This window comes from Chrysochloris asiatica, unplaced genomic scaffold (genome assembly GCF_000296735.1).
Source record: "Chrysochloris asiatica unplaced genomic scaffold, ChrAsi1.0 scaffold00010, whole genome shotgun sequence".
NCBI classification, from domain to species: Eukaryota; Metazoa; Chordata; class Mammalia; order Afrosoricida; family Chrysochloridae; genus Chrysochloris; species Chrysochloris asiatica.
The window spans coordinates 17,557,815-17,578,591 of record NW_006408528.1 but is presented as its reverse complement, the minus strand read 5'-3'; the positions used below and the strand labels follow the sequence as shown (position 1 = coordinate 17,578,591).

Genomic DNA, 20,777 nt, shown 5'->3' with positions numbered 1-20,777 from the left:
GAACAGAACATGGGAACACTGAATGGTTTAAAATTAAGAAAGGTGTGAGACAAGGTTGTATTCTTTCACCATACTTATTCAACCTGTATGCTGAGCAAATAAACAGAAGCTGGGTTATATGAAGAAAACATGACATTAGGATTGGAGGAAGACTCATTAACAACCTGCGATATGCAGATGATGCAACCTTGCTTGCTGAAAGTGAAGAGGACTTAAAACATTTACTGACGAAGATCAAAGAGCACAGCCTTCAGTATGGATTGCATCTCAATGTAAAGAAAACAAAAATCGTCACCACTGGACCAATAAACAGCATTCGTATCAATGGAGAAAAGATTGATTGACGTTGTCAAGGACTTAATTCTTCTTGGATCAACTATGAACACACAAGGAAGCAGGAGTCAAGAAGTTAAGATTTGCATTGGGCAAATCTGATGCACAAGACTTATTAAAGTATTGAAGAGCAAAGATGTCAGCTTGAGGACCTGACCCAAGCCATGGTATTTTCAATAACCTTATATGCATGCAAAAGCTGGACAGTGAATAAGGAAGACCATAGAAGAATTAATGCTTTTGAGTTATGGTGTTGGAGGAGAATGTTGAAAGTGCCATGGGCTGCCAAAAGAACCAATACATCTGTTTTGGAAGAAGTGCAGTCATAGTGCTCCTTGGAGGCCAAGATGACCAAACTTCATCTCTCATACTTTGGACATATTGTCAGGAGAGACCAGTCGCTGGAGAAGATATCATGCTTGTTAAGGTGGAGGGTCAGAGAAAAAGAGGAAGACCTCCAACGAGCTGGATTGGCCAAGTGGCAGCATCGGTGTACTCAAGTGTGGCAACAGTAGTGGGGTTGGCCCAGGATTTTGTTTTGCTGTGCATAAGGACACTATGTGTCAGTACCAGCTGGATGGCACCTAACAACAACAGCATGAGTTGGAACTGATTTGATGGCACTTAACAACAACAGTGACAACATTGCTCCTCTAGAGTCCTGGTGTTGTGTTGCAGGGTAACCTGGAATGCAAGGTTAGCTTGAGCCACAAGGCTGGCAGTTCAAACCCACCAGCTAGTCCTCAGAAATGCTACATAGGGTTGCTCTGAGTTGGTACCGACTGGAGGGAACTTAACAACAACGACATTGCTGTATTGAAGAATTTTACATGGGAATGTATTGAACAATGCTGGCAGCATCAAAAGAAGATGGAGGGAATACACAGAGTTGCTGTACCAAAAGAAAAATAAGAAAGGTCGATGTTCAGCCAGTTCAAGAGATAGCATATTATCAAAAGCCAATGGTACTAAAGAAAGAAGTTCAAGGTGCACTGAAGGCATTGGCAATGAATAATGCTCCGGGTATTGATAGAATACAAATAGAAATCTTTCACCAAACTGATGTGACACTGGAGGCACTCCCTCATCTATGCCAAGAGATTTGGAAGACAGCTACCTGGCCAACTTATTGGAAGAGATTCGTATTTGTGCCCATTTTAAAGAGAGATGACCCAATGGAATGCAAAAATCATCAGATAATAGCATTAATATTGCATGCAAGTAAAAATTTTCTACAGGTAATTTAAAAAATGGCTGCAATAATATGTAACAGAGAACTTCCAGAGGTTCAGACCAGATTCAGATGAAGACGTGGAATAAGGAATATCGTTTCTGATACCAGGTGGATCTTGGCTGAAAGCAGAGACTACCAGAAAGATATTTACCTGTGCTTTATTGACTATGCAAAGACTTTCGATTATGTGAATCATGACGAGCTATGGAAAACATTGCGGAGAATGCATATCCCCGAACAGTTAGTTGTGCTCATAAGCAACTTGTACATAGATCAAGAAGCAGGCGTTCCAATAAAACAAAGGGGCAATGAATGGCTTACAATCAGGAAAGGTGTGCATCAGGGTTGTATTCTTTCATTGTATTTATTCATTCTCAATGCTGAACCAATAATCTGAGAATTGGGTTATATGAAGAAGAGCATGGCATCAGGATTGGAGGAAGACTCCATCAACAACCTCTGATAACCTTGCTTGTTAGAAGTGAAGAGGACTTAAAATACTTGATGAAGATCTAAGTCAGTATGGATTGTACATCAATGTTAAAACAAAAGTCCTCACAACTGGACCAAAACGCCAACATCATGATAAACAAAAGATTGAATTTGTCTTAAGACTTCATTTTGGTTGGATCCACTAGTAACACTCATGGAAACAGCAATCAAGAAATCCAAGTGATATATTGTACTAGGCAATTCTGCTGCACAAGACCTCTTTAAAGTGTTCAAGAGCAACGTTGTCAGTTTGAGGACTAAGGTGTGCCTGACCTAAACCACAGTAGCTTCATATGCATGTGGAAGTTGGACAGTGAGTTAGGAAGCCCTACAAGAATTGATGCATTCAAGTTATGGTGTTGGAGAAGAAATACTGCAAGTAACATGAAGTGCCGGAAGAACAAACAAACCTGTCTTGGAAGAAGTATGTTCAGAATGTTCCTTAAAAGCCAGGATGGCGAGACTTCATTTCTTATACTTTGGACATATTATCATGAGGGACCAGTCTCTGGAGAAGGACATCAGGCTTGGTGAAGTGGAGGGTAAATGAACAAGAGGATGACTCCCAACAACAGGGGCTGGCACAGTGGGTTGAAGTGTATCAGCGATTGTGAGAATTGCGCAGGATCTGATAACGTTTCATTCTGTTGTGCATAGGGTCTATATGAGTGGGAAACACTTCAACAGCACCAAAGAATAACATTGCTGTGTAGAGTCCTGGTGTGGCGCTATAGGATAAGCATTAACGTTTAGGATGACAGTTCATACTCACCAGTGCTCCTGAAAACCCTATACAGGGTTGTGAGTTGGAACTTTCTCAATGGCACACAACAGCATTGTTGCATGATGTTGTTGTTAACAATTCCGACTTATAGTAACCATGTATAGGGTTTCCTAGGAGTGGCTGGTGAATTTGAACTGCTGATCTTGAGGTTCAAACCAAACTTGCAGTGTAGCGCATTATCCTGTACTACCACTGATAAGCTGCTTCAAAACGTAGTACCCTGAAACTGTGATCAATATTTCTTATCTCACAGAGTTTCTGTGGTTCAAGAACTGGGGATTGGTGGCTTGTCTCTGGGTGTCTCAGAGGTTGCAGTCAAGATGTTTTCTGGAGCTGAAGCCATCTGATGGTCTGACATTTGAAGGTTTCAGTCACTTACATGGCTGTTGGCAGATTCTTGGGTTCCTTGCCATAGGGCTACTTGAGTAAAGCCTAATGCCTTAGCCTCTGCAGTCACACATAATTTCTGCAATATCCCATTGTTTACACAGGTCAGCCCTACTCAGTATGGGAGGGGACTACACAAGACTATGAATATTGAGAGTTGGGGATCATTGGGGACTGACTACTCTCTGGTCCCCACAGATTCACACCTCGCCCACCTGCAAAATAAAATATACTCACTCCTCTCAAGAACCCCAAAGTCACATCCAAATACAGACTTTAACTGTGTAGGAGACCTATGAGATATTTACACAGATTTTAGAAATGCTAGAAACCTTTGTATGGATTTTCTTTTGCTGGAAGAAATAGTTAGATTTGGGCAGTGTTCTCAATTTTAAAAGCGTTTTTTTATGCTCTCTCATATGAAACTGCTGACACAAATAAATGGGAAATAGATTTATAGTCCTGACAGAGGAAAGACATTTAGTGTAATATTCCAACTTTATACTTAGCCAGAAAAGTTTCATGACATTTAGTACTTCTTATACAAGAAAGTTATGTTCCTGGAAAATCCATATGGGAGACTTCCCAGTCAAGGAACTTGAAACCTAGTAGGGAAACTATGGTCAAATCGAACTGTGGTCTATTTAGTTTTGGTCTCACTGTCAAGGGCGCCATTTTATACTTTGTTTTATGAGGCTGTGCTGAAGCTCTTCTAACATCATTTCCCAGATACCCTTGCTGGCAGGTCCTGGCAGTAGGAGGCATTGAGGGAAGACTGACATGTAGGAAAAAAGGGCGAGAAAGGACTTTGCTGTCAGCATTCTTCCTTGCCATAACCTGTAGGTCCATGTATCACTTCTATTCTATTCTCTCTCTCTTTAGATTCCTGTTAACAATTTATCCTTTGAGCACCCAGGTTCTGGTAACCCCCACCTCTTCATTTTTGTGTGTTCTCTGCTAAGGTTGATAACGTCTTATAGCAGCTACTAATTCGTGGAGTTGTCTATCCCCTTTTTCCTTTTTCAGAATTTTAGTATCTATGTAATCAATTTCCTGTGTTTAAAGCCTCTGGTAGCGTAGTGGTTACGAATCGGGCTGTTCACCTCAAGGTCAGCAGTTCAAAACTACTGTTCCATGGGAGAAAGATGAGGCTTTCTGCTCCTGTAAAGATTTACAGCCTCGGAAACCCTATACAGGGTCGCTATGAGTCACAACCGAATCCACGGCACACAACAACAACAACAACCAATGTCTGAGGTTTCTGCTTTACCACTGACTGAAACAGTTACTGAGGCTTCTGTGTGCATCATCCCTCATAATTATAGTGACATGTTTCTAAGGTAATTTTTCTTTCCTACAAGGTAATATTTATACAACAGGATCACTGATCTCCGTTTGATTCTTTGCACAAATGTTTAGTCCTTTGCTTATTTATAGCAGTTGACTTCATTTGGATCTGGCGTCATGGAGCAGACCTGTAAGATCCCACTTCTTGGTCCACAGTGGTCCCAGAGATGCAGGTCAGCTTGAATGCCTGAGGTAGTTTCCCATACTCTGTTTAACCTGAGTAGCTCCCCCATCTGTTCCCGTTCAAAGGGGTGCACACTATGTATCGTTGGCTCTACCAGGTCCTGTCTGAACACCTGCTAACTAAGCCTCTTCTACATTTGAGGGGTGTTCACAAAGTTTATGAAAAATGTAATGAAAAGATACAGAATTTCCCCACAAACTTGCTGAAGCCCCCTCAGACTTCCTAGTGGTCTCCCTCCTCACAGACACTGTCCGCCAGTGGGTGACTTGAAGGCCAGAAATTCTCTCACCTTCTTTTATTTTTTCCAAGATTTTAATTCCTGCTCTACCATCTGCTTTATTTTTCTTTCTTATTCCCCAGCCCTCTATTTCTTACTATTCCCAATTAGGGTATTTCATATCATTTGCTGAAAAGGTTGTTACTGTTCAGTGCTGTCGAGTCAGTTTCTACTCTTAGCAACCCTGTATAGGGTTTTCGAGGAGCGGCTGGTGGGTTTGAACTGCGACCTCTTGGTAGTAGTCTAGTGCTGATCCTGCAGTGCCCTGCCTGCCAAATTGCATGACTTTTGCATAAGGAGAACTCTTGTGTAGGGAAGAGTCATGAATCTGGCATATCAAGTCACGAATCAAGTGAGCGTTTTATAATCCAGAGGAAAATGGTTAATGATTTCATTAATGACACTTCTATTCTACAGATTAATAAAACTATTAAACCTTTCTACTTATTTTTTTAACCTTTTCTACTTTTATTAGAGGGATTACTATGTGTTTCTTTAGTAAATACTTATTTTGATATTCTATTTACACAGTAGTCTATCAGGTACGTGCATTCAAGGATAGCAAAGGAGTGCCTTTTACCTGTCTTAAAGATTTTACTATGTACCTGGAGAGATAGAGCACATATATTAAATAGCCAAGGAACCCAAATAAGTACAAGGTGATGTGATAAAAACTGTCCTTAAGTGTGCATTGTGGGGCACATGACAGTGCTGTTATCTGTATGCAGACACTAAACACTTATGTTGTTTCACTTAATCCTGCTACTCTGAAGTAGTTAGACCTAGTTAAGTGATGAATCTGAGACTTAAAGGTTAAGTCAGGGATACACATCTACAAAGTGACAGAAGGTAGGAATTGAACCCTAGGTACATCTGAATCTAAAGACAGGGATAGGTAGAAGTGGAGGTTGCACACTTGTGCATATGTGTGTGTATGTATATATTGAGATATGCTAGATATTTTCCTTGACTCCCTGAAATTCTTCTCGATTCTGCTGTGTGCCCTGGGTAGCTGACCTGTGTGGAGTCTCACACCAGTGCCTTCTTGGCTTCAGTTGGATTTGGTCCCTGGGAGGTATTCAGGAGACCTAGAGGACAGGTGGAGAATCATGTTCCTGTTCATTCCTCCTCTCTGTTGGATCACCTGTTAGTGTCAGACAGCTTGCTCATGCTCCCTTTCTTGAAATTCCAGGAATTACTCCCATTCTTTGCCCCTTCAGGACAACTTCAAAAGTTGTTTCTTTTATTTTGTTGTTGTTGAGAAAATACTCAGCAAAACCACACCAGTTCACTAGTTTTCATCCTGTACCATGTAGTGTCACTGACTAGACTCTGTGTTGTGCAGACATTCTCATCCTCTGAGTTTTCTGAGTTGTTCCACGAACGTTAACACAGGTTCACTGCTCCTAAGGTTCCAACCTCATTTTTCTAGTGCTGTTGTTAATTCGATCCCATACAGATAATTCGTAAAAGAGCAGCATTCTCAAGGAAGATATTTTTTACTAGCTAATAAAAGTTTCTTTATCAAACTCAATATAAATGTATCATACCCAATTTGAGTGTATGACGTGGTTCCTACTGAGACCCTGGCTGAATGGAGAAATTCTTGTAAGGGATTTCTTGCATTTTCTTTTCTTCTCCTCCTGCCATCCTTTTTCAATATGTGGTTGTTAAGTGCTGTCTAGTCGGTTCTAACCCATAGTGACCCTGTATATGTTTCTGAGGAGTGACTGGGGACCTTGAACTCTTGAACTTGCAGTTCAAACTGACTTTATAGTCCAGCGCATTAACCACAGTATCACACCAGGACTCCTTTTCCCAATGTTGTTGTTAAGTGCCGTCAAGTCGATCCCGACCCATAGCAACCCCGTGTAGGGTTTCCAAGGAGCAGCTGGTGAGCTTGAACCGCTGACCTTGCAGTTCAAATGGCTTTGCAGTCTGGCGCATTAACCCACAGTGCTATACCAGGACTCCTTTCCCAATGTAGTCAGCATAAAACTCATTGCAATTGAGTTGATTCCAACTCATAGTGACTCTGTAGCCCCATAGGGTTTCCAAGGCTGTAATCTTTATAAAGGCAGACTGCCACATCTTTTCCCCATGGATTTGGACCAAGGACCTTCCGGTTAGTAATCCAGTGTTTATTCTACAGCATCACACAACATAGAGAATAAAAATAGCTAACATATGGTCCCATCTGTCAAGGAATTGATATGCTAGAATTGGGTTAATTATAGTGGAAATTATTATTGTAATGTATTTGAGAAGTAGAGAGATTGAAGAGAGAACCTAACACAGGAAGCTCGTTGATTACTCAATGTGAAATGCACCCACAATTTTCCAGGATTTACAATACATAGGGAGTTAGGGAAAATCCATCAGATTTATTTACAGCCAGCCTAAATATAGTTTTTTATTTTTAGCTTTTTATTGTGAATTGGGTGAAGGTTTATAGAGCAGCTCATCAGTTTTACATTCAATAATTCATACACATGTTGTTTCATCTCTGTGATTGCAGTCCTTCAATGTAATATCACGTATCCCACTTCCTCTCTCTGTTGCTTGTTTCCATTCCTCTTCTGAGCTTTGTTCTTGGGCAAATGCTGCCCTTTTGGTCTCGAATGATTGACTATCCTAAGATGTACTTGCCTCACTAGTTTTATTGTTCTCCTTGTAGTTCATTCCATTGTTTGGCTGGAAATTGAGCCATGGGGTGAGTTCAGTTGCAGAACTGAAGGGTGACTAAGGACCCTACTCTTGCGGTTTCACTAGTCTTGTAAGCCTGGTCTCAAATGTAGCTTTAATCTCTGCTGATGTTAAGTCCCTATTGTAATGGCTCAGTTCATTAGACAAGCACCCAGGCAAAACAGAACATCAAAAGTTAAAACAGGAAAAGGAAGTATTTCTGGAGTAAACTACCCATTCTCATATGTAAAGTTCGGTCTCTAATTCTGGACAAGGGTTTCTTTGAACTGGTCAGTGCCAAGGGCAGACACTGGCTTCCTTTCCAGACACCCTTAGGTTTAATTAATCACTTAATTAACCACATACTTGTGTACAAATTGATAATCAGAGTTGAAGTACACACTGTCTGACAAATGTATAATACTTCCGTTTTATAATTTTATAAAATTACACAGTTTTACAGTTTATAATTGAACAGTTTACCCAATGACTTTTTATTTCATATAAGGAAACTGAACACGTTACAAATGAATATCTGAAGTATGAACACATCTTTGTGATGCTAATGTGGTTATTGCTTGCCTCTGAGTAAGTAGAGAGCCATTCTTTCAAGACTTCCTGTAGCCACTCATAATTCTGCCAAGGGATCTGACATCCTGGGGTTTTGCCAAACTTTCTTCAGAGTTGACTTATGCCGAAACACCCTTTGAGTTTTCAGTGGTCTGTTTAACTCTTCTGGTTCAGTGACTGTGGTGTTGAGCCAGAATACGTATATTCTCATCACCCAAACCCTGTGTCTTTAGGAAACTCACTTCAACTTTTTTGTGTTTTACAGAGTACCAAGCCTCTCTCTGCTGCCTGGGGATCTGATAAGTTGGATTAGCCCATGTTTTGAAAGCACCTACAGCTCCCTAGGGGAAAATGCCTTGCAATTCCCAGGCATTATTATTGGGTATTCCATTTGGAATAAAACAGACAAAATGAACTCACTTAAAAGCCAAATGTTCACCCTCTTCTTCCAGGGATTCCATTTGGCTCATTTGTTGGGGTAAAATATCTTGAAAGGATTTGAATTCACATTGGAGAATGTTTGAATTATTATTCAATGGTCTGTCAGAGGTTTGGACTTATTATTGTTTTGGTGTCTGAATCTTAACACATCTTAAAATCTTCCTCAGCCTAAATTAAAGTGGATAGGTACTTTGCCGTCTTGTTTCTGAAGAGCTCTTGCTTAGAGCTGCTGGATCTGATTCTGCCTGCTTCATAGAAACATATTTCAGTCAGAAGTTCTCTCCAGGTAATACAAAGCATCTAGCGTGATAATTAAAACGAGAAACCTTGAGGAATGACTTTCTAAAATTATTCTTTAAAATCTTAAGCAAGAAGTTTTAAGAATGTGTATATATCTTAAAATATACACACACAGACAGATGAGAATAATGAAAAAGCCATTCTGTTTCATAGAAAATGACTTCAGCTACATTACAGCATAACAAGTCACTGCTCACTTAAGCCCCTTTTGTTTCCTTAATTTGAAATACAAGTGACTGGGTATCATTGAGCCCTGGTGATGCCCTGGTAAAAGTGCTCAATGGCTATGCTAAAGGTCTGTGGTTTGAATCCACCAGCCGCTCCGAGGGAGAAGGATGAAGCAATCTACTTCTATAAAGATTGATAGCCTTGGAAAGCCTATGGGGCAATTATACTCTGTCCTCTAGGGTAGCATGCATTGGAATCAGCTCACCCATAATGGATTTCTTGGTTTGGTTTTGTTGCTATCAGCCATGTAAAATATGAACTGAGATAGTTGCAGAAAAATATATGTTAAAACTGTTGTCTGAAGTATAGTTTATACATAAGAAATTAATGTTATAAGCATTTGGTTGATTTCAGAGATTTTGTTTCTCATTTATTTAATTCTTTCTCCTGTCCATTTTGTAGTAACAGGATATACCATAGTTTTACATTTTTGGAAGTGCTTTTTTTTCAATGACCCAAATTAACTGTGATAAGGATTTTGGATATTGTTCAAGATCAGTTTCAGAACAGCAAGAATTGAAGAACAATGATTTGTCTGGTACTGACTATTAGTTCTGGGTTAAACTTTTTTTTTTTTTTAAAGTTATACTTAATTTTATGTTTCTGCACATAATACCAAATTTCTTTTTCCTTAGGTGCATGAAGTCATTCTTTAGTCGTTCTTATATTCTTGTTTGGAAACAGGAATAGGCTAGTGTTTATGTAAGTATCATTCCAGATGTAATGTGTGGTCAGCAGGAGTTCACGTATTGTTGGTAGAATATCATTTGAAACATGAATTTGCACTTTTGAGTTAAGCATTAAAGATAATCTGGGGGATATTTTATGAACCCAAAATAAGACAATAATCCCTTTTAGTTTATGACACTTTTTAGGCCTTATGATATTCAGACCCTAAAGGGTTGGACTACATGTCTCCCTACCAAGAAACAGCAGAATTTTAAGACAGTGTAGCTTATTTCTGTCAATAAATGCTTGTGGGTTTTTTGTTGTTTTTTTTTTGCTGAAATGACAGATGTCTGAAACTTCTTTTTTTTTCCAAATGCATATAGTTTAATTTTGTGATTGTTGCCAAAAATAATCTTATTAAAATAGGGTTATGATGTACTTTGGTATGCAAAGATATTACCGTGCATTGCAGTGTGTTAATGTTGTTGCGAGGTGCCATCAAGTCTGTTCCGATGCCTGGAAACCCTATGCACAACAGAATGAAACACTGCCCGGTGTTACGTCATCCTCACAGTTGTGACGCTGCAGCCACCGGTGTCAGTCTATCCTGTGGAGGGTCTTCCTCTTTTTTGTTGACCCTCCACTTTACCAAGCATAACAGCCTACTCTAAGGACTGGCCCATCCTGACAATATGTTCTAAGTATGAGACATGATGTCTGCCATCCTCACTTCTAATGAGTACTCTGGCTGTACTTCTTCCAACACAGATTTGTTTGTTTTTCTGGCAGTCTATGGTCTTTTCAGTGTTCTTTGACAACACTATAATTCAAATCATCAGTTCTTCTCCAGTCTTCCTTATTCATTGTGCAACTTTCACATGCTTATGAAGTTATTGAAAATATCATGGCTTATGTCACCTGAGTCCTCAAACTGATATCTTGGCTCCTTACCCCTTTAAAGAGGTCTTTTGCAACAGATCTGCCTAATGAAATATGTCTTTTGATTTCTTCTGCTTCCAGGAACATTGTGTGTGGGCCTAAGCAAAATGAAGTAATTGACAACTTCAGTCTTTTCTTTATCGTGATATTGTTTATTGGTCCAGTTGTGAGGATTTTAGTTTTCTTTATATTGAAGTGTAATCTTAGATCTTCATCATTAATGTTAAGTTCTCTTCACTTCCAGCAAGCAACGTTGAATCATGTGCATGTCACAGTTGGTGAGTGTTTAACCATCCTGATGACATGTTTTTTTCATAGACTTTTGTCTTCTCGTATTATGCACTCGGCATTCAGATTGAAAGGATACGACTCTGCCATATAGTTGGTTAAAAAAGAAAAGTAAAAATTCCTGCAACAAAAATCTCTACACTTGTGATGTGTTCATGATTTCCCTATTTGATCCAGATACAGTCTGTTGTTTCCAGATATCCTCTATGCTAGGTGATAAGGAGCATGTAAAAACTTACATGTGGTGCTTGTTTTCGAAGCATTTATACAAACAGTGATATAAGGTAGAAATAAAGAAAGGGCTCCCAGAATGGCTCAAAGGACTGTGGAAAAGTTCCAAGAGCCCCAGAGTTTGGATCTTCAACAGTGAGCGGTGGGAGGTGGAGGTGGGGATTGAAATGTGGAGTCGGACTGTTTATATATACATTTATTTATTTACACATATACACTGGATGTGGGTATATGTATTTATTTATACACATAAGCACTATGTATTTATGCATGAGGGGGCTTGGAGAAGTTTGAGGAAAAATGAAATTCAAAGATAAGAAATTTTGCCTTGAAATTTTTGAAGCTCCCTTGTATAAATACTATATCTGTAAATCTTTTCGATGGTCTCTGTTACAGTAAGGACAAAACCTTTTTTATTTTGGACTCAACTAATTAGGAAACGGACAGGGATTGAGCTTAAAGTTCAGAAAGAATTTTCTAAGGAAGTCAGTGACATAAATGACATAAAATAAATGATTGACCTATTTGGGAGAAGATAGTGTTTAAAGCCATGGCAACCCCGTGTGTGCACAGTCCTTACACCTGGGATGCCTCTGAGTGGGTTTGAACTGCCAGCCTTTTGGGTAGCAGTCTAGCAGTTAATCAGTGGGGTCACCCTGAGTCAGAATTGATGCAATGGCAAATACCAACAACAATGGTTATAATACTTCTTTAATGAGCGTCTCAGCATTTCTTGAGTAAATAAAGTGTTTAAGAGCATAGATTCTAGCATCCAACTCCCTAGTTTCAGGTTTTGGCTTTGCCATTTGATTTCTTTCTGAGTGTCCTGGTCAAGTTAGTTAACTTCTCTGAGCCTAAGTTTCTTTCTTCTATAAGGTGAAGATCACGATCTTGCCTACCTCTTAAGCACTGCTGTGAGAGTTGAATATATTAATACACACAAAATACTTGAATCCATGCTTAGCACCTGATGAAGTGCTCACTAAGTGTGGGATCTAGTATTCTGTTCTTGGCATGGTGCTAAGCTCAGTGGGGAGATATAAGGAACTTTGTGGTGTCAAAAATCCTACCAAGTAGCATGTAAAATGTACGTGTATAGCTAGATATATACAAGGGTGCTTTAAAAAGTTGTGGAAGAATGGAATGAAAAGATAATGGAATTTTTCATGAACTTTTGAAGCCCCCCATATATGCAACTTCAGTACAAATAGATGCGTATTTTCTGTCTGGTTTGCTGTTTTAACACAGCAGTCGATTTAAGTGGACTTCTTAAAACTGATTTGAATGTCAACAAACAACTGAGAAGGAATAGAAGTTTATATACAATGTTCTCTAGTTCATTCTTTTTCATAGCTTCGGACTGACCATCCTCTCTGCTTGGGTTGAGTTTGGCCATTTGCCAAATTTGTGAAATTCTCAGTAACCTTTAGCCTCAAACCTCTGGTGAATGGGTCAATAAAGCGAGAACATTCCTTACATACTTTCTTGCAGGCCAGCTGCAGAACAGTGCCTCCTGGAATCTGAGGAGGTGGAAACTGGAAAAGCTTTTCACCTCAGCCATCACTGCTGGGTGTCTAGAAATGGAACAGAATTGGTCATCTGGTTGTTTTCCAGTGATCTGAAACCTTTCCTGGAATCATGCTGAGGAGTTGTGCTAAGCAGGCTATCTTACTGAGGGTTGATGGAGTGGGTGGTCCCCCCAGGAAGACATATCCTAGGTGTACTAATGTTGTTGTTGTTAATTGTCATCGAATGGGTTCCAACTCATAACAACCCTGTATCGGGTTTCCAAAGTGTGGTTGGTGAGCTTGAACCGCCAACCTTGCAGTTTAAACTGACTTCGCAGTGCAGTGCATTAGCCCACAGTGCCACACAGGTTACCAAAATGATCTACTGTGGTTCCAAAGAGTACTTCGGCACTGTAGGGATGACTGTGTACAAAAACTGAATGCATTTAGCTTCCTCTGTTAGTTTCTTACAGCTGCTATAACAAATTATCACAAATCTAGTTGTTTGAAACCACAGAAGTTTATTCTCTTGTAGTTTGAAAGTCAGAAGTCCACTGTGCTTCAGGGGAGATTCCATTCCTTGCCTCTTCTGACTTCTAGTGGCTGCCCATAGTCCTTGATTTGTAGCCAAATCACTTCAGTCTCTACCTCTGTTGTGACATTGCCTTCTCTTTTGTAGTCTAATCTACCTCTGCCTCTTTTTTATAAAGGAAGATACTATATTTTATGATACTCTAGGGCCCATTTAATAATTAAAGAAAATCACTCCATCTCAAATTCTTTAACCTAATCACGACAGAGTTCTTTTTGCTATAGAAGGCAACCCTAACAAGGTCCAGGGATTAGGGTCAGGGTGTCTTTGGGGAGCATTATTTAGCCTGTCACAGCACCCTGTTGCTACTGAGCGCTTATTAGTGTTGTTTTTTGCCACCAAGTGAGTTCCAACCCCTAGCGACCCTGTATAGAGTTTCCAAGGAGTGGCTGATGGGTTTGAACTACTGAGCTTACAGCTAGCAGTCCAGTGCTTTTTCTACAGCGCCACACCAGGATTCCATTAGTATTGTTGTTGAGTGCGGTCGAGTCAGTTCTGACCCGTAGTGACCCTGTATAGAGTTTCTGAGGAGTGGCTGGTGAGCTTGAACCACCCACCTTGCAGTTCAAACCGACCTTGCAATCCAGCGTAGTAACCTGCAGCGCCACACCAGGGTTAACAGGTTTTCTGGAGTTAGGCCTTCATGTGTGTGATTTTGGCTGGTCTTGTGAATGAGTTTATCTCTCCTGGGGCCATGATCTTTTGGATCTTTTGGTCTTGAGGTCAAATCTTCGGGCTCTGACCATAGCTTGGGTGTGCCGAGTCTTGGATTGTACACTTATATAGGTGAACTTTCTGCACTGCATAGAATTTTTTTTGCTTTTTTTTTCCTTATTGTTTTCCTCCCTAGTCTGGGGGCTCTTTCAGAAAAAAGGACAGTGCCCCATTTATATCTGTATCTGCAGTGCCTCGCACAGTGGCTGGTACATTGCAAGTGCTCATTTATGTGCTTTTATTGAATTCATTTTCCATTCTTTCGTTTTAGTAGCTTAGGCATTTGGGTTCATACCCACCTGCTCTGTGGAAGAGTTATAGGTTTCCTGCCTGGTCTAGGAAGTGGTGGTGGGAATGACTGGACCATAGGCTCAGAAGGGGGAGATGCTAACATGCACAGATGATTCGGATTTCATGTCTGCTGTAAGATTTCTGTGAAAACCTTGCAAAGGTTGAAATTTGATTAATGAAGTCTACTTAACTGAAATAATGATAATAAAGACCCCAGTTTGTTTGTTTTTGCAAACTTTTCATTGGCAAAATGTTCAATGTAACTACTGTTTGTGTTTTTTTTAGCTTCCTTGCTATTTTAGGAGCGTGCTGACTTAGGGCCACTGCAGGCCAGGAGACCCTATCCATACACAGTTCTATGTGAGTTGTGCTCTTCGTGCAGTACAGACTGAGCAGCTGCTCATGGAAATCCTGGTGCTGAATTTGGCTCTTGGTTAAGTACTTAGAACCTATTGTTATAAATTATTTGGTATGTGTGTTGGTCTCATTGATGAAATTGGATCTTTAATTGACGAGGGTCTTGAACTGCAAACATTCCAATAGCCCTTGTATTTAGCCATGTGTCTTTTGTGTCTGGTAGCACTTAATCCAAACTTCCACTGTTATCAGTCAAGTGATTATGACATGCCTTATCACTGCAAGTCATCTGGTGACTGGCTTAACCTTTGTGTGCTGGAGACTTCACTTAGCATTCTTCCCTGTGAAGGCTGGCTTGTGTCATGATAACCGCTGTTGCTAGGATTGATCCCTGTCTTGTCACTTGGAGGTCTGGAGCTGATAGATGTATCCATGCTTGTGTGCAGTAAGCTACTGTCTCCCACAGCAAGATTGGCTGTGCCCCCTGCTGCTCCAGGCAGGCTCTCCAGCAACTGCAACAGCTGCCCTGGCAGCGGCCAGAACACTCTCCCTCCTTCCAGAAGGATTAAAAATAGGCGGCTCTGTCTGACCGGAGTCTTAGACTACTTTCAGGAAAGAAAAACAGAATTGTGTTTCAACACAGGAGTAAGAAAATTGGCACTTGTATCTGTGAGGTCTCTTCACTCAGGACAAAAAGTGATTTGTTTGGGCTCTTTATTTTAAACAATCTGTAAGGTATATGGAAGGAATACTGTAAGTCTGTGCCTCTAACTTAGAGAAAATAAAACAAAATAACTTTGGGGTGACTGAGCCCAGAATCAGTATATTTTTCACTTGTAGATTCATATTTATTCATCAACAAATTAAATGACTGGTTGCTCATACTCAGGTAGTTGGTACTTGTTTTGTTGTTAAGCTCTGTGAAAGCGATTCTGACTCATAGTGAACCTGTATAGGATTTCTGAGGAGCGGCTGGTGGGTTTGAACCACCTATCTTGCAGTTAGTTAGTAGTCCAATGCTTATCCTACAGTGCCACACCAGGGTTCCAGTTAAGAGTATGTTGTTGTAGAGTGTTGTCAAATAGGTTCGGCTCCATAGCAATGCTTCATAGGGTTTCTAAGGAGCAGCTTGTGGGTTTTAACCACTGACCCTGTGGCTCAAAGTGACCTTGATGTCCAGCACATTATTCTGCAGCACCACTCCAGGACTCCAGTTAAGAGTATGTTGTTGTTGGTGTTGTTAAGTGCTGTTAAGTTGGTTCCGACCCACAGCGACCCTGTATAGGGTTTCCAAGGAGCAGCTGGTGAGCTTGAACCGCCGATCTTGTAGTTCAAATGACTTTGCAGTCCAGCACATTAACCCACAGTGTCACACCAGGACTCTAGTAGAGTATGGTGTTATGTGCCATGGAGTTGTTCCGACTCATAGTGACACTGTACAGGGTTTCCGAAGCTGTAAATCTTTACGGGAGCAGAAAGCCTCATCTTTCTCCCTCAGAGCAGCTGGTAGTTTCAAACTGCCGACCTTGCAGTTTGCTGCCCGATTCGTAACCACTATGTGACCGTAGAAGAATTGATGCCTTTGAGTTATGGTGTTGGAGGAGAATATTGAAAGTGCCATGGACTGCCAAAAGAACTAATAGATACGTTTTGGAAGAAGTGCAGTCAGAGTGCTCCTTAAAGGCCAAGATGGCCAAACTTCGTGTCTCATACTTGGGACATAATGTCAGGAGGGACCACTCGCTGGAGAAGGGTATCATGTTTGGTAAGGTGGAGGGTCAGAGAAAAAGAGGAAGATCCCCAACAAGATGGATTGGCCAAGTGGCAGCATCAATGGACTCAAGCTTGGCAACATTGATGGACTCAAGGGTGACAACAATAGTGAGGTTGGCCTAGGATTGGGCAGTGTTCTGTTCTGCTGTGCATGGGGTTGCTATGAGTCAGTACCGACTCGATGGCACCTAACAACAACAACAACAGCAAATGCTACCAGAGCTCCTTAGTAGAGTGTTGTACTTAAATCACTGGTGTTTAGAACTGGAAGACATTCTGATGTCAGTCATCCTGAGCTCCTTGTTTTATAGGTGACAGAGCCATGGCTTTGAGAAGCTAAGTAATTTGTGTGAGATGACAGCGCTGACTGATGGCAGAACAAACTAGCCCCAGGTCACACTGTACCAATGAACTACAAGTCTTATTTTGCTGTCCCAATTCCTCTTCCAGTCAGATGGCCTTGTGAAGTCAGGATCCCACCTGGGGCCTTTAAAGACTCCCTCTACACATTAGGGCATGACTCCTGGTGTGGTGCTGTAGGAGCAGTACTGGACTGCTAACCACAAGGTCGATAGTTCAAATCCACCAGCTGCTTCTTAGAAAACCTCTACAGAGTCGCAGCCTACTCGATGGCACTTACCAGCAACAGTATGCATTAGGGTGATTTTCACTCAAACACTCTATTAGTGTTGTTGTTGTTAAGTGCCTCTGAGACGGTTCCAACTCATAAAAACCTTGTGAAGTGTTTCTGAAGCTTTTAAAAATCTTTTCAGGGAAGGAAAGCCTTATCTTTCTCCCACGGAGCAGCTAGTGTGGAGTGATGTTTATAAAGCACCCTGTCATTTTCGTGAGCAGTTAACCTCTGTGATAGTGTAGTGGTTACGAATCAGGCTGCTAACCTCAGGGTTAGCAGTTCGAAACTACCAGTTGTTCTGTGGGAGAAAGAGGAGGCTTTCTGCTCCTGTAAAGATTTGCAGCCTAAGAAACCCTGTATAGGGTCGCTATGAGTCAGAACTGACTCCACGGCACATAACAACAACAATTTAGGAAATCACATTTACTGGATAACTCTTCTCACAGAAATGGGAGGATACAGCGAGCTAATATTTACAATGTGTTTAGAATAGTGTGTGGCACACAGTGCCCCACGATCATTAGTTGTTAGGATTATGTGTTCAAACTGCCTTTTAACTTTTTAAACCCATGTAGAAGAGATAGGGTATTTCTAGAAGAGTTTAAAGTTGCCATTTTGTGATCCTTGCTCAAATTGAGTATGTCAAGGGCATAGACTTCGGCACAAGGTAATCATGGGTTTGAATCTAAGCTCTTCCACTTTCTAGCTGTGTGACCTGAAAAGAGGTTAGTGAATCTCAGTTCACTCATTTATGGGGATATGAATCCACACCTTACTGGGAAGATTAGAAAGAAATGGATGTAAAGCGAAGCCTTAGAACACAGGTTTCCAGTGCCCTAGAGTCAGTTCTGACTCATAGTGACCCTTTAAGGATAGAATAGGACTGTTCCTTAAGGTTTCTACGACTGTAAATTTTTACCGGAGCAGCCAGCCTGATCTTTCTCCTACGGAACAGCTGGTGGATTAGCAGTGTAGACAGTGCTTAACCCACTGCATAACCATGGCTCCAGCACACAGGTGGTGTTGTGGTTACGTGCCGTGGTGGAGTTGGAACCGACTCATAGCAACCTTGTACAGGGTTTCCGAGGCTATAAATCTTTACGGGAGCAGAAAGCCTCCTCTTTCTCCCGTGGAACAGCTGACCATGAGATTAGCAGCCTGATTTGTAACCACTACGTTACCAGAGAGCTCCAGGAGACACTTTTCGGTCTCTTTGGAATGCCCCCACCCCACCACTAGGTGGAGCCCTATTTTCTGTATGAAGTCCCCGTTGTTATTAAGTGCCTTCAAGTCGGTTCCTACTCATAGGAACCTGGCCTATATAGGGTTTTCGAGGAGCGGTTGGTAAGTTTGAACTGTTGACCTTGTGGTTCAAACTGACCGTGCAGTCCAGTGCTTATCCAACAGCACCACACCAGGAGTTCTTAAAGCTCCAGTATTACTTTCCAGTCTTTGCAAATATCTTTCTATATAAGCTATAACACATTGGCATAACGTTAGTGCACTTGCTTTTCTTCATATATGTTGCTTTGACATGTTGATTTGTTTTTCAGCGGTGTAATTATTGTGTTTTCATTACATCTCTCTGATGAAATTGAGGGCTTCTTGGGAAAAACAAGCAAAACAAAGCATGAAGATTTGTACTTTTTTTGGCTCCTGCCCCAGTGCATGGCAAGGAACTGTGGACGGACGAGTCAATCTTGGTGACCAAGGAGTGGTGCTCCTCCTGTCTGTCTGCAGCATCTACATTCTTCAGATTTTTTTTCTTCCTGTCACTGTTTTGAATCTCAGCACCTCTGTGGTAGTGGTTTCTGCATGGGAGCAAGAAGCCATTATTCCTTTCTCTGGCGAGAAAATAGAAATATTCCCACTCAGTTTATTGTTGTTAGCAAAATTTCTGTTGGACTTTGGTCACAGTGCTCTATTCAGAATGTACCTCTCAAAATGCATTGCAGTTTTCAGCTCACCTTTAACTTTAATAAAACAAAAACAAATTTCCTTTCATTTTCATGGTTCAAGAGTTCCTTGGTAATGCTTGCATTTTATAGCACCTTTTCTGAGGATGAGAAATTGTTTTGTTAAAATATTGCATTTTTGCAGTTATAGAGTCTGAAGCCAGTGAAAACTGTTTACACAATCAGTTTGTAAACTTTTATAATGTAATGTTTTCTAATACATTTTTTGATTCCTAAGTTTTATATTTTTCTTATAACTCGGTTAAAAACTTTCCTAAATTGTTTTCTTTGCGTGTTGCTTAAAAATTATGTTCTTAGTATTTAAAAAGCATTTATCCATTTCATATTTATTTTAGCCTTTATGGAGTTCTGGTGTGGAGTTGTAGGGTAAACACTAGACTGCTAGCCACAAAGTCAGCAGTTCAAACTGACCAGCTGCTCCTCAGAAACCTTATACCAGGTTTCCATGAGTCAGAACCGACTCGATGGCACTTACCATACACACTGGTATGGAATGTGATGGTGAATGAAACAGATTTGGATTTTGTCCTTGGAACATTTGTAATCAAGTAGAGAGTAGAGCAGACTAGACCTCAGATGAATTAAGTGATGGCCCAGGACCCTTAAAGTCAACAAAAAATTGCTAAATTGTATTAGCACTGAAACTAATCATAAGCATAATACTAAAAAACAAGGCCAAACTTCAAGATGTGACAAACTGTGAAAGTAGGTTGCAGTGAATGTACTTTTCTTCACAATTGTTTACTTTTGCAAGTACTCAAATAATTTATCTCTCCAAGCTTCCTGTGGCACTAAACCCCAAGGCTCTTAAGCATTTTTCACAGCCATCTGACATCTGTCACAAATGTAGATTGGAGCACAGTGTCTGAACTTCAGTGCAAGAGAAAGGAAACATCTTTAGCAGAAATACCACAAGTGGGTAGCTTTAGCGAACAGATACTTAATTTGTTACAATTCAAGAGGCTACTGTCTCTGCTGGCTATAGGAGATGACCTTGTCTCCTTTGAATATCTATGGGCCTGGTGTTTCTTGGAGCTCTCCATGGGTCTTGGCCTCAACCTTCCTTAGGAGGTTCTTAGCGCAAGGACCCCAGGTCCAAAGGATGCAGTCCCCTCCTGGCTTTTCTTTCTTGGGGGTACTGAGGTCTCTCCTTCCTGCTAGTTACTCTCTACTTTTATTTCTTGTAAGATAAAAGGTGATGCATACCACATCCTAAGGCATCTCCAGTTACAAGAAATCAGGGCTGTGACTTCCATAAGGGTCCCACCCTGATCCTGCCTCATTAACATAACAAACATAACCTAAACCTCATTAACATAACCTAATCCTGTCTCAATACATTCAGGCCAGAATTTACAATATATCACACAGTGGGGGATAATTACATCAGACCACAAATGGAGGACAACTTCACAATTCTGGGACTCATGACTTAGCCAAATTGACACAGGTTTTGGGAACACAATTCAGTCTGTGACAGCAACTTTAAAGATTTGAAGTGGAGAGAGCTCTCCTGTGTCCATGGGAGCACAGATAATCCCAT

General features: G+C 40.8%; 1 protein-coding gene across 2 annotated transcripts in view; it reads left to right on the top strand.

The window, feature by feature from the left end:
• The window catches only part of CDK14 (cyclin-dependent kinase 14), an 819,631-nt gene that overhangs the window by 66,862 nt on the left and 731,992 nt on the right, over positions 1 to 20,777 (top strand). The window contains exon 3 of one of the 2 annotated variants that reach the window (XM_006834308.1): positions 20,726 to 20,732. The exons of the other annotated variant lie outside the window; for it this stretch is intronic. Within the exon in view, the coding sequence (XP_006834371.1) occupies positions 20,726 to 20,732 (7 nt within the window). The remainder of the gene's footprint in view (positions 1 to 20,725; positions 20,733 to 20,777) is intronic. 2 annotated transcript variants of the gene reach the window in all.